Genomic DNA, 13512 nt, shown 5'->3' with positions numbered 1-13512 from the left:
GATGGATGGATGGATGGATGGATGGATGGATGGATGGATGGATGGATGGATGGATGGATGGATGGATTGACTGATGTCCTTCATGCTGAAAGAGGACCAAACTGATATCAGTTTGTTGGGGTTAAGATATAGTGTGTCTGAATCAGATCAATAAGAGCTCAGAAGACCCTACCATACGTTGGACACAAATAATCCAAATGAACATTTGGAGTGAAGATGTCTCAAAATTTTCATATCTCATGTTTCCTTTTAGCTACTGCTATTCTGCTTTGCTCATAAAACACATCACCCTCTTGGATGTGAGCACTCCATGCTAGGTGTTCCTGTGCATCTCACACATCTCACAATAGATTCCAGAGTTCTTCAGAATGACATTGAGAGGGCCCTTGCACAGCTTCTTTTGACCACCATTTGAGAACTTGCCCTATGTGAGTTTTCTTTTAGGCAAACATATATTTGGCATTCAAACAATGTGGTTGGTCCATCAGAGTTGCATTCTCTTAAGTTTATAGCTCAAAAAAGGACCTTATTGTATGTTGTCATCCTTCTGGGTGACCTTCAGAATCTTCCTAAGACAATTCAAATGGAAGTGATTCATTTTCCTGGCATGGGACTGGGAGACTGTCCAAGTTTCACAGGCATACAACAGTAAGGTCAGCACAAGAGCTCCCTAGAACTTCAGTTTGGTATTCAGCTTGCTATTTCTTCCCACTCTTTCCTTCAGAACCTCCCCAAAAAAATGAGCTTGCTTTAAGCATGTGAGTGTCAACTTCGTTATCAATATTTACATACCTGGAAAGTATACTACTGAGGTTAGTGAACTTATCCATAGCATTCAAAATTCCTCCATTTGTTATAAACAATGCATCCTTTGAAGAATACACAATCATCTTTGAAGAAAAAAATCACATAACAACTCTCAGTTTAGTCTTGGCTTATAACCTTTTTCCATTTAAATAATGACTCCATGAGATATCAAGAAACAATAAAACAAAATCAAAAGAATGAAAACAATAGAATGAAATGTAAAATATATCATTGGAAAATAATTGACCTGAAAAATAGATCAAGGACAGAGAATTTAGGAATTTGAGGAGAATTTAGGAATTATTGGAGTAACTAAAAGTTATGATTAAAAAAGAGCATGGGTATTATATTTCAAAAAATATCAAGGAAAACTATGCTGACATCTTAGAACAAGACAGTAAAATAGAAAATGAAAGAATCCAACAATCACTTCCTGAAAAAGATTCTAAAATGAAAATTCCCAGGAATATTATAGCCCAATTCCAGAGATTCCAAGTCAAGGAGAAAATATGACAAGCAACATAAAGAAACGATCCAAATATAATGGAGACAGAGTCAGGATCACACAAGATTTAAAAGTCTGTATACTAAAGTATGACAAATATTATATTCCAGAAGACAAAGGAGATAGGATTACACCAAAGGATTATCTATCCAATAAAACTGAGTCTAATCCTTTGGAAATAAACAGATATTTAATGAAATAGATGATTTTCAATCATTACTAATGAAAAGACCAGAACCAAAGAGAAAATTTGACTTTCAAATGCAGAATGCAAGAAAAGTATAAAACAGTAATTGCAAAAGAAAAATCAAAAGGAAATCAATAAAATTAAAATGTTTATCTTCCTATATGGGAAGATGATAATTGCAACTTCAAAGAACTCCATCATTATTAGAGGAATGAAAAAGAGTATACACAGACAGAGGGTATGGATTGATTATGATGGGAAGATTTAAAATGTGTGTGTGAGTGAGTGAAATTAAGGGATGAAAAAGAGGGATGCACCAGAAGAAGAGGAAAGACAGAAGAAGATTGGGGGAAACTATCTCACGTAAAAGAGGCACTAAAAGAAGAGCTTTTTACAATATAGGTGAAAATGTGTTTAGTTGAGGATAACAATTGAACCTTACTCTCATTGGAATTGACTCAAAGAGGTCATATACTTAATAACGTATACATTCACTTGGGTATAGAAATCTATCTTACACTACAGCAAAGTAAGGGTAGGGGGAAAGGATGAGAGAAGGTGAGGGTGGCTATTAGAAGGGAGGACAGATTAAAGGTCAGATTAAAGTAGTCCAATGCAAAACAGATTTTTGAGGGTAAAAAGAGAGAGAAAAGGATAAATGAAAAAATAAGACAATGGGAAACTCAGTCAATAATCATATTGTGAATATGAGTGGGATGAACACCCATAAAAGAAAAATGTGTAGCAGAAAGTATTGAAATCAGAATCCAACAATATGTTGTTTACATGAAACACACTTGAAGGACACACACACACATGCACACGCACATGCACACACACAGTGTATAAATCAGGGTCTAGAGAAGAATCTATTGTTCTTCAGCTGAGGGGAAAAAAAGATGTACTGATGATGAACTCAGACAAAGCAAAAATAGACCTAATTAAAAGAAATAAGCAGAGAACTTATATTTCACCAAGAAATACAGTAGACAATGAAGTAATATCCATATTAAACACATTTGCACTAAATAGTATAGCATTCAGATTTTAAAGTAAATGTTTGATAAGGTATAGGAAGAAATAGGAAGTAAAACTATAGAAGTGGAGGACTTCAACTTTCCTTTCTCAGAACTAAATAAATCTAACCATAAAAATAAAGAAAAAAGAAGGTAAGGAGAAAAATAGAATTTTGGAAAAGTTATATATGGTAGCCCTTAGCAGAAAACAGAATGAGAAAAGAAAGGAGTGCCCAATTTCTCACCACTATGGCACCATCATAAAAACTGACCATGTATTAGGGCATAAAAATATCACAATCAAATACTAAAAAGTAGCAGTAGTAATGCAACCTTTTCAGACAATAACACAATAAAAATTGTACTCAAGAAAAGGCTGTAGAAACAGATTAAAAATCTATTGGACAGGGTGGCTAGGTGGCACAATAAATAGAGCACTGGCCCTGGAGTCAGGAGGACCTGAGTTCAAATCTGGCCTCAGACACTTAACACTCACTAGTCATGTGACTTTGGGCAAGTCACTTAACCCCAGCTGCCCTCCAAAAAAAAAAAAAGAAAACAACAGAACAAAAAAACCTGAACCTTGAGACTTGAGATATTATCCCCCACACCTCAGGAATAGAGCTTGACTGTAACATAAAATTAACAAACAAGAAATATACTACTAAAAAATGAATAAGCAAAATAGAAAGTATCCAATATTGATAGTTAACATGGTGATAGAGAAGATCTGGGTTCAAACTCAGAAAAGAGAGTGAAATTAAAAGAGCAAATTCTATCTCAAAGAAAAAAGCAAAAATGATCACAAGCCAAAAAAAAAAAAAGAGGTTTCTTATGATTTTAAAAAGGACTCTAAAAATCAATAAGAGAGGGGCAGCTAGGTGACTCAGTGAATAGAACACCAGCCCTGGAGTGAGGGGGACCTGAATTCAAATCCCGCTTCAGATGCTTAACACAAAACTAGCCATGTGACCTTGGGCAAGTCACTTAACCCCAATTGCTCTACTTTCCCCCTCCAAAAAAAATCAATAAGGGAGGTTAAGGAAACATAAGAGAAATGCAAGAAAATTATGTAAATAAATACAACCAGTTGGAAAAAGAGGTAAAAAAAACTTACAGAAGGAAACAACTCCTTAAAAATTAGAACTGGGCAAGGGGAAGCTAATGACTTCACAAGACACAGAGGAATAATAAAACAAAATCAAAAGAATGAATAATAGAAATCAATGTGAAACAGGTCATCAGAAAATCAACTGCTGGGGGGTATCTAGATGGCACAGTGAATATAGCACTGCTCCTGGAGTCAGGAGGACCTGAGTTCAAATCCAGCCTCAGACACTTAACACTTACTAGTTGTGTGTCCTTGGGAAAGTCACTTAACCCCAACTGACCTGCCTTCCCCCCTGCAAAACAAACAAAAACTCAACTGCTTTGGAGAACAAATTGAGAAGAGACAATATGAGAACTGTTGAACTATTTGAAATTTATAAAATAAAAAGAGCCTAGACACTATACTTCAAAATATTATTAAGGAAATTTGCCTTGATTTTTTTTAGAATAAGAGGGTGAAATAGACACATCTAAATATACCAATCCCCATCTGCGGTAGATGCCAGGACGCAGACTCACAGGAACAGAAAATGTAAGTTTCAAAACTCCCAGGTCATGGAGAAAACACTACAAGCAGTCAGGGGGTAAAAATGCTGTAGAAATACAATCAGAATAACAAAAAATTTAGCAACTTCTCAATTAAAGGGCTAAATGACATGGAAAAATATATACCAAGAACAAAGACACTGGGCTTGCAAGCCAAGAACAACTTACCCAGCAACCTGTGTGTTTTCATGAATGGGTAAAAAAATGAATATTTAATTAATTGAAGGACTTTGAGGTATTTGTGAAAAACTAAATGGAAAATTTGACCTACTAGATTCAGGAGGAATATAATGTGCTCACTCCTGGTCACCCACAGCCATATCTCAGGACCATGCCAGGTCAGCACACTCTCTCCCTCCACCTCTGCCTGCCTCCTTGTAATAGTTCTTCATTCATCCCTCATAATGTATGAAATAATTGCTTCATTTTACTTCTCCCTACCCAGTTTCATTTTTTAGGATCATTTCATCATACTCATTTCAACCCCAAGCCTTCTATCTCTGTATATTCTTTAAAACTACTCAAGTAATGAAAATATTCTTGAGCTACAAATGACATTTTACCATATAAGATGTAAAGATTTTAACCTTGGTAAGTCCTTTATAATCAGTCTTCAATATTTACTTTCTTACATTTCTCCTTTTGGTATAATACACTACTTGGCAAAAATTGTTGGGAAAACTGGAAACAAGTCTAGCAGAAATTGTCTACAGATATCTTATGCCATTTACCAAGGTAAGGTCAAAATGGACACATTGATGAAAGTTGTTTCCATAAAATGTTGAGGTCAGGGTGAGGGGTGCACAAGACCCCTATATACCAACATGCCATGTCCTGCCATATGAATTTGACGTGTCCTCTCAGCCAAGGGAAAGCAAAGTTTATTAGAGATTCGCCATCTTAAGGAGATGGGTAGACTCTTAAGGAGCCTTTGTATCTGTGATGCTTGTATTGGACAAGCAGGTCAAAATAATCTGACATAGAGTGAGTCTGTGCTAGATAATTCTCTGGCATTCTGACATCTCATGGAGGCAAGATGGGGTCCTGTATACAGAAAGGTTGTGGGAGGAATCTAGGGGTGGTCTAGGGGAGGAGTTTGGGGAGGATCTTCAGGATGAATCAAATGAAATTAGACTACAATGATGAGAGATTAAAGGTGGGAAGTAGCTAGAGGTTACCTGGAGATGAGACAATGGAGGGCTAGGCTAGTTTAAGGGTGTATAGATATTTTGGGAGAATCAAGGGTGTGAAGTACCTGGACAAAGGAGGGCTGGGCTAGTAACAGAGGTTTGGGCCCAGCCACAGTGAAAGCCTTTTGGCCTCAGGCAAATGCCTCATCAAATGGGAAGATTCAATCAGAGTTCAAGGGGGTTCCCAGAGCCTGTATCTCATCATTATGACCTAAATATAAAGTAAGATAACAAAAGAAAACTAAAAGAATTTGGAGCACATTATCTATTAGACTTATGAATAGGAGAAATTGTTATGAATAAACAAGAGATAGAGAGCATTGTGAGATGTAGGATGGATAATTTTAATTACCTTACACTAAAAAGAAAATTGTACAAACAATGTAGCCACAATTAGAAGGAAAGCAGAAAACTGGGAAATAAAATTTATAGAGAGCCTTTTGGATAAATGGATCATTTCTCAAATATATAGAGCATTTAATAACTGATGCTTTGGGGAGATTCAGAGTTCCTCCCTTTTCTTAAAATAATGATTTTAAAAATTCATTCTGTTGAAGGACAATACTGATAATGAAATTGGATTAACTTTTTTGTTCAGAGCCCACTCAAATGGGGAAGCCATTGTGGTCTGCTCAGACTTGGGTAGGGAATAAATTCTTTAAATAGATTGTCTAAAGCTTAGGGTTACTTAAGAAGTAAATAGTATAATCAAAGTACAGTCCCTCATTGTAATATTCATTCTCTCATTAATTGTTAAGCAATCAAAGTTGATTGCCATTCTGGGAGCACCCATCTTCCAATGGGCATATAAGTCATGAGACAAAAGAGTTAAATTTATAAGAATACAAATCATTACACAATTGACAAAAGGTCAAAGGACATCAACAGGCAGTTTTCAGAAGAATAAATCAAAACTAGTGTAGTTGTAGGGAAAAAAAAAGTTCTAAATCAGTTGTGATTAGAGAAATGTAAATTAAAACAACTCTGAGGCAATGCCTTATATGTGTGTTTATGTATACAGCACCAATGCAATATTTACAGTGCCCAGGATCATGATAGAGACCGTGACTATAACTATTGCATGACATTCAATCACAAAATATATCAAACTCTCCAGATAGAGGATAAAGCTGAAGGATTTATCTAGACACCAGAAAACTGAATCCCCAAATCAGTAAGCTGATTCCGTCATAGTACCAAAGATATTCAGAAGCCATAATAATTCTGAGAGCCATATCATCCTTTAGCCTTCCAACAAACTAATATGAGATCAATATTTACTCACAAAACTCTCTATTTCCTTGCCTAAGCTCCTCTGTCTCCAAATGTCAAACTTGCTCAGACCCAGCTTGCTGTGTGCTCTAGGGGGAAGAGTTTACCTTCACAGCAGGGGAGATCTTCAGACTCCCTACTAGGTCTAATAAGGGGCAGGGAAGATCTTCAAATTCCCCTTCCCATTACAGTGTGTGTGTGTGTGTGTGTGTGTATGTGTATGTGTGTGTAAACCACCCTCTGTGGTTTGACCCGGAACATTTCAATTAGTTTTGGTATGACTAATGACTCCCCTACCTTGTAATTCTCAGATGGCATAGAATCAGCACCAAGGGCTTTGCCACACAAAAGGATTCGAATGGCATCCGAAGGTGCTTCCTCAATTGTAACTTCAGCTAGGGAGGGATTGTCTTCAACCTGAGGTAAATGGTCAGAGGCCTCAGCATTGATTGATGATGGTCTATTGAGAACACTATGGAAGTCTTCAGCCCATCTCTCTAGGACTAGGCGCTGATCACTAATCAATGTAACTCCATCAGCTCTGAGTCGTTGAGATGACCCATAGGTCTCTTGCCTATAAATAGTCTTCAGAGAATCATAGAAGCACTTTGGATTGTCACTATCAGCATAAAACTGAATTTCCTCTGCCTTCTTACTGAGCCAGGATTCCTGCATCTCTCTAAATGTGGTTTGTACTTTACTTTTGTTGGGATTAAATGCTGCCTTCTTAGAGATGGATGAACTATCCTGCTGGTAAATCCTGTGGAGTTCTTGTTTGTCATTTAGCAACTTCTGAATTTCCACATCATTTTCATCAAACCAGACTTGTTATTTTTGAGTGTTTTGACCCAGATGAGCAGAAGCAGTGCTATACACCCAATCTCTGAAAGCTGCCCACTCCTTTTCTATTCCACTGTTGCCAACTGTGTGTTAGCTCAACTTTCCCTTCAAGTTAGTGACAAACTGTTTCCTCCCAGAGAAGAGCTCTAATCTGTTGACATTAATTCATCTGGTAGTCATTTTGCCTTTGGGACACTGCTTTTGTTGAATATGAATATTTGGCTTAGTGAGGATGTGTCTATGTTCAATCTACAACTCTGGGTCATACATTACATTTTGTCACTCTCACATCCTGTCTTTTCTCTTATCTTTAAAAACATAGAGTTTATTAGATGTCAATGTTTGCTTTGCAGGTGCATCCATGAAGTTTTATGGCTTTTAGGTAAACAGAAGACAGTATTGGTGATGAGGTCATGGGATGCACAAGTCTTCAGCAGTGACCATTGCTGTTGCTGTTTCCAATTCCATTCCTCCCAAGGTCTTTATGCCATGTCTGATAGTCAAAGCCTACTCTAGCATTAAAGTCTCCCAGAAATATGTTTGCTCTCTTTTGGCACAATGATGATAAGGGGTCTAGATCTTCATAAAATTTTTCTTTGACCTCATTCGGGTTCATCATTGCAGGAGCGTAGGAACTGATGATGGTGGCATAGTTTTCCTGTGAGTGGCAATGGCATTGGCATGAGCCTGTCATTCGCTTCTTTTGGTAGGCATGAGAGCGTGTTGACTAGATTAGTTTTGATTGCAAAACCTATGGTTCTCCCCTTCACTGCAGCCACTCCAGACAAACATGGATCCAGCTCTGACTTCAGGAAGCTGGTCTTCATTTGCCAGCCTCGTTTCACTCAGGGTTGCTATTTGGATATGATAGCTGCTGAGTTCTCTTGCAACAAGAGTTGTTTGGCTTTCAGGTCTACTGAATTTTGTGTTGCTTGTAAGTGTGCATACGTTCCATATGCTAATTGTGAGTGGAATCATCTTTGAAGCTGTTTGTATATTTTTTTTATTTTGACCACAGAGTGGGACCCCCTGCCTACCATGGTAATCAGGCCAGGGTTGGGTAAACAGACACTCTTTAGAGCACCTTTTCTAGTCCCTTCTTCACACCAGAAGGTGAGCAGTGGAACCCTTAAAATTTTGTTCAGACATCCGGGGGGGCTACAAAATTTCAATATGGCTTCTAGAGAGAAACTACGCTATGATTGGGCCACCTTTGTGCAGGATTGTGACTACAGCTGCTGTGACAGTCAGAGGGAGTATCTCTCTTTGCCATTGCTGTCAAAACTCTTAACAGAGTCCTACTTAATAGGCTGATCCTTCACCTGGAAGACAATCATCTACCTGAGAGTCAGTGTGACTTCAAAAAGGGTCAAGGAACGCTCCATGTGGTGTTTGCTGCCAGACAACTCCAGGACAAATGTCAGGAGGAGAACATACAAAACATTTGTAGATCTGACTAAGGTCTTTGATACTGTCAGTCATGAGGGCTTAGGACAAATTATGTCAAAATTTGGTTGCCCTAGGGGCAGCTAGGTGGTGCAGTGAATAGAGCACTGGCCCTGGAGTCAGGATGACCTGAGTTCAAATCCGGTCTCAGACACCTAACACAAATACTAGTCGTGTGACCTTGGGCAAGTCACTTAACCCCAATTGCCCTACCTTCCCCCCTCCAAAAAGCAAAACAATAAAATACATTGGTTGCTCAGAGAAGTTCATCAGCATTCCACATCAATTCCTCGATGGCGTACTTGCCCAGGTTCTGTAGAATGCACCATGCTCTTGCACTTTCGCAATCACCAATGGATGAAACAAGGCTGTGCACTCACTCCCACATGCTTTTTAGCATGATGTTTTCAGTCATGTTGCCACATGCTTTCAATGAGGATGAACACGGCATCAAGGTCATCTCCCTTGATGGCAAATTCTTTAATTTGAAAAGGTCACAAGCCAAGAGCAAAGTCGAGAGTGCTGGTGCAGGATTTTCTGTTTGCAGATGATTGTGCACGGAATGCAGCCTCTGAAGATGCAACAAAGCATGGATAATGTCTCTGCTGCTTCTGCTAATTTTGGCCTGACCATGAACACCAAGAAAACGCAGGTGTTCTGTCAGCCAGCACCACACCATCCACAGGTGGAACCATCAGTTACAGCAAATGGAGGAGTTCTGAAAGCTATGAATAAGTTCACTTACCTCAGCAGCAGGCTTTCCAGGGGTGTCCACATAGATGATGAGGTTGACACACACGTTGCAGGAGCTAGCTCTGTGTTTGGGAGGCTTCAAAGGAAAGTGTGGGAGAGAAGATGTATTAGACTGACTAGCAAACTGAAGGTCTGCAGAGCCATGGTGCTGACCTCATTGTTGAATGCCTGTGAAACCTGGACAGTCTCCCACCCCCAGGAAACTCAATCCCTTCCATTGGAATTGTCTTAGAAAGATCCTGAAGATCATCAGGCAGGATAAGGGCCCAGACATGAGGTCCTTTTTCAAGCTTAACTGCCAAGCATTCAAACTCTGCTTCAGAGAGCACAACTCAGATGGGCTGGCCACATTATTCGAATGCAAAATGTACTCTAGACTGTTTTATGGAGAGCTCACACAAGGCAAGCACGTGGTGGTCAGAAGAAGCAATACAAGGACACTCTCAAGGTCTCTCTCAACAACTTTGGAATGGTGTGACATGGGAGACGCTGGCACAGAACTGCTTGGCATGATGTACCCACATCAGAAAGGGTGCTGTGCTCTGTGAGCAAAGCAGAATCGAAAGAGCTTAAAGGAAACACAGGAGGCAACAAATTTAGATAGTCTACCCCAAATGTTCACACAGACTATTTGTGCCCAACCTGCGGTGGAACATTCAAAGCCCCTATCAGTCTGATCAGTCACTGTCAGGCACACTGAAGCTTGACTTTGGCACAGTGATGTCATTTTGGTCCTCTGAGAATTAAGGACAATGCCCATACGTGTGTGTATGTGAATAGATAGCTAGATAGCTAGAGATAGATGGATAGATACAGATATAGATATATATGTGTATGTGCCTATATGCTTATATACACATGCTGACACACTATATATGCATATGTATATGTATATTTGTGCATATAATTTGTTTACGTATGGATATAGGTATATATAGATGTGTGTATATAGAGGTGTATATAGGTATATATAGGTGTATATACACATATACAAATACATATGTATACACACATACACATATATATACATACATACATACACAAGCATATATCAGATTAGCTAATATTACAGGAAAGAAAAATAATAAATGTTGGAGAGGATATGGAAAATTTAGGACCTTAACTGCACCGTTGGAGTTGTGAACTGGTCCAACCATTTGGGAGAACAATTTGAAAATAGGCCCAAAGGCTATCACGCGGCATTTTTTGATCCAACAATACCGCTACTAGGTCCGTAACCAAAGATATCAAAGGAAAAGGGAAAGGGTCTATACATACGAAATATTTATAGCAGTCCTTTTTCTATTATTGTTGTTCTTGGTGGCAAGGAATTGGAAATTGAGGGGATACCCTTCCATTAAGGAGTGGCTGAACAAGTTGTGGCATATAACTGCTATGGAACATTTATGTTATAAGAAAAAGAAACAAACAAGCAATGCTTTCAGTAAAGCCTGGGAAAAGTTACATGTACTGATGCAAAGTGAAGTGAGCCAAGTCAGGAGAACATCACATACAGGAACAGCAACATTTTGTAGTGAACATCTGTGAATGATGTTGCTATCTTCAGCGGTATAATTCACTAAGACGCTTCTGCAGGACATACGGAGAAAAATGCTATCCACGTCCAGAGAAATAACTGGTGGCATCTGAACACAGATTGAAGCTTACTGTTTTTCAGACTTTATTATTCTGTGCTTGTTGGCTTTTGTTTTGGGCTTTGTTTTCTTAGGTTTGCATTTCCTTTTGCAGCATGGCTGTTAGGAAAGTGTTTTGTACGACTGGACAAATTGCTTACCTTGTTAAGAAGTGAGGGGAAAGGAAAGGGAAGAAGACAATATGGAACTTAAACTTTATTTTTTTAAACGAATGTTAAAGTTTTTTAATGTAATTGAGAAAAAAATAAAATAAAAATGTAATGTCACTAAAATAAAATCACAACAGATCCATTCTATCACAGCAGACATTCTCTTGCTTCAGAGAGGGTTCCCAAGGCCCTTTGACATGAAATGGAAGTCACTTCAAGAAGGTGAATGAGTTAGAAAGGAAAGAATTCCTTGGGTGTCCATAAGGGAGGCTCACATGAACACGATGACTTTTCATGGCAGCCACTTTTTCCTTGGCTTCTTGAATTCTATCAAAAGCCTTCTGAGCAGCAATGGTATGAATAATTAACTTCTCCTCTAGATGTCTTTTATGTATTGCTTTGATCCTAATGGGAAAAAAAGGGAACAATGATAAATTAAAATACAAAAAAATTCAAATAAATTTTTTTGAAAATATTACTAATAACTGAGAATCACATAGTACTTTGCAAAAACACTTTAAAATATTATCTCATTTAAGCCTTGAAACAACCCTTTAATTATATTAGCTTCAGTTTACAGATGAGAAAACTAAGGCTCAGAGAGTTTATGAAAAATGCTTCTGGGTCACCTCATACTGATTGCAGATTAAACAGTGCCTGAGGCAGAACCGGCCCTTACTAAATATAGGACTTCCCTAAAGTAGGTCTGGAACCATGTGTTCCTACCTTGAAGCCCCAAATTGTATTTATTATCTCATGCTGCCCAAATGGGAGCTCACTTCACTTCTCCAACAGTCATTTGTTTATAAAAATCAACTTTCTATAGTTAATTGCAACACTCTGCACATTTCAAAGTCTAAAAGAATTTCAATAACTAATTTGAATATAATGCCTTAAGGTTTACATATAGGAAGTATATTATTGTCCTGATTCCACAGACAAGGAAATGTCTGCTTACAGAGTGGGAATGATCTGACTAAGCTCACACAACCTGTAGGGGCAGGGCTTGGATTTGAACCTAGGGCAGATCCTCCCAACTCCAGATCCAATCCTCTTCCACTGAACCACATGGCCCTCACGCATTACCATAGTCCTTAGTACTAAAATCTCTTAAGAGTCAATCAATCAACAACCTTTTATTAAGCTCCTACTATACGCCAAGCCCTATGCTAAATGCTAGGGACACAAAGAAGGGCGACAGCCCCCGCTCTCAAGGAGCTCATAGTCTGAGGGTAGGAGACAACACATAAACAACTACTTTAAACAAAATAGAGCAGGAAAAATTACATACGATTTCTAAATAAAGGCTCTAAGGTTAAGGGTGAATGCCAAAGGCTTCTTGTAGCAGGCAAGAGACCTGAAGAAAGCCAGGGGGAGCTAGGAGGAAAAGATGAGGGGAGTGTTCTAGGCATGGAAGATGGACCTGGACATGTGAATGCCTGCAGTTGGGCAATAGAGGGTCTTTGTCTGGGTCTAACCAGGAGATCAGTGTCACTGGATGGAAGACTAAATGTGTGGGGAGTAAGATGCAGAAATCTGGGAAGGTCGGAAGGCACTGAGGTATTAAAGGCTTTAAAAGCCAAACAAAGGATTTGCTTCATCCTGGCAGCAGGAGTGAGGCATTGGATTTGATCCAGTGCGAGGTGACATTATCAGACTGGTGCTTTAAGAAGGTAATTTTGCTAGCTGATTAGTGAAGTAGGGAGAGACTTGAGGGAGGCAGATCCAAGAGGGTTCCAAAAGATTCATGATGAAAACATGTGATCAACCTTCAGAGAGAGAACTGATGAACGCTGAGTAGATCAAAGTATAATTTTCTCCTTTTTCTTTCATTTTTTGGAGGGGAAAGATAGGGCAGTTGGGGTTAAGTGACTTGCCCAAGGTCACATGGATAGTCTTTTTGTTAAGTGTCTGAGGCCACATTTGAACTCAGGTCTTCCTGACTCCAGGGCCAGTGCTCTATTCACTGCACCACCTAGCTGCCCCAATATTTTTCTTGCTTTTAAAAAAAATATGGTGAATATGAAAAGAGGGGG

The 13512-nt window shown here is 38.7% G+C and overlaps 1 protein-coding gene across 1 annotated transcript in view; it reads right to left on the bottom strand.

The window, feature by feature from the left end:
• Positions 1-11685: 11685 nt before the first annotated feature.
• LOC138165235 (leucine-rich repeat and IQ domain-containing protein 3-like) overlaps positions 11686-13512 on the bottom strand; it is a 152537-nt gene continuing 150710 nt past the window's right edge. The window contains exon 7 of the mRNA XM_069093353.1: positions 11686-11881. Within this exon, the coding sequence (XP_068949454.1) occupies positions 11686-11881 (196 nt within the window). The remainder of the gene's footprint in view (positions 11882-13512) is intronic.

The sequence above is a fragment of the Petaurus breviceps genome, unplaced genomic scaffold (assembly GCF_028583685.1).
Source record: "Petaurus breviceps papuanus isolate PSGF00001 unplaced genomic scaffold, PetGlider_PUasm1.0 208, whole genome shotgun sequence".
NCBI lineage: Eukaryota > Metazoa > Chordata > Mammalia > Diprotodontia > Petauridae > Petaurus > Petaurus breviceps.
This window is presented reverse-complemented; position numbering and strand designations above follow the sequence as displayed.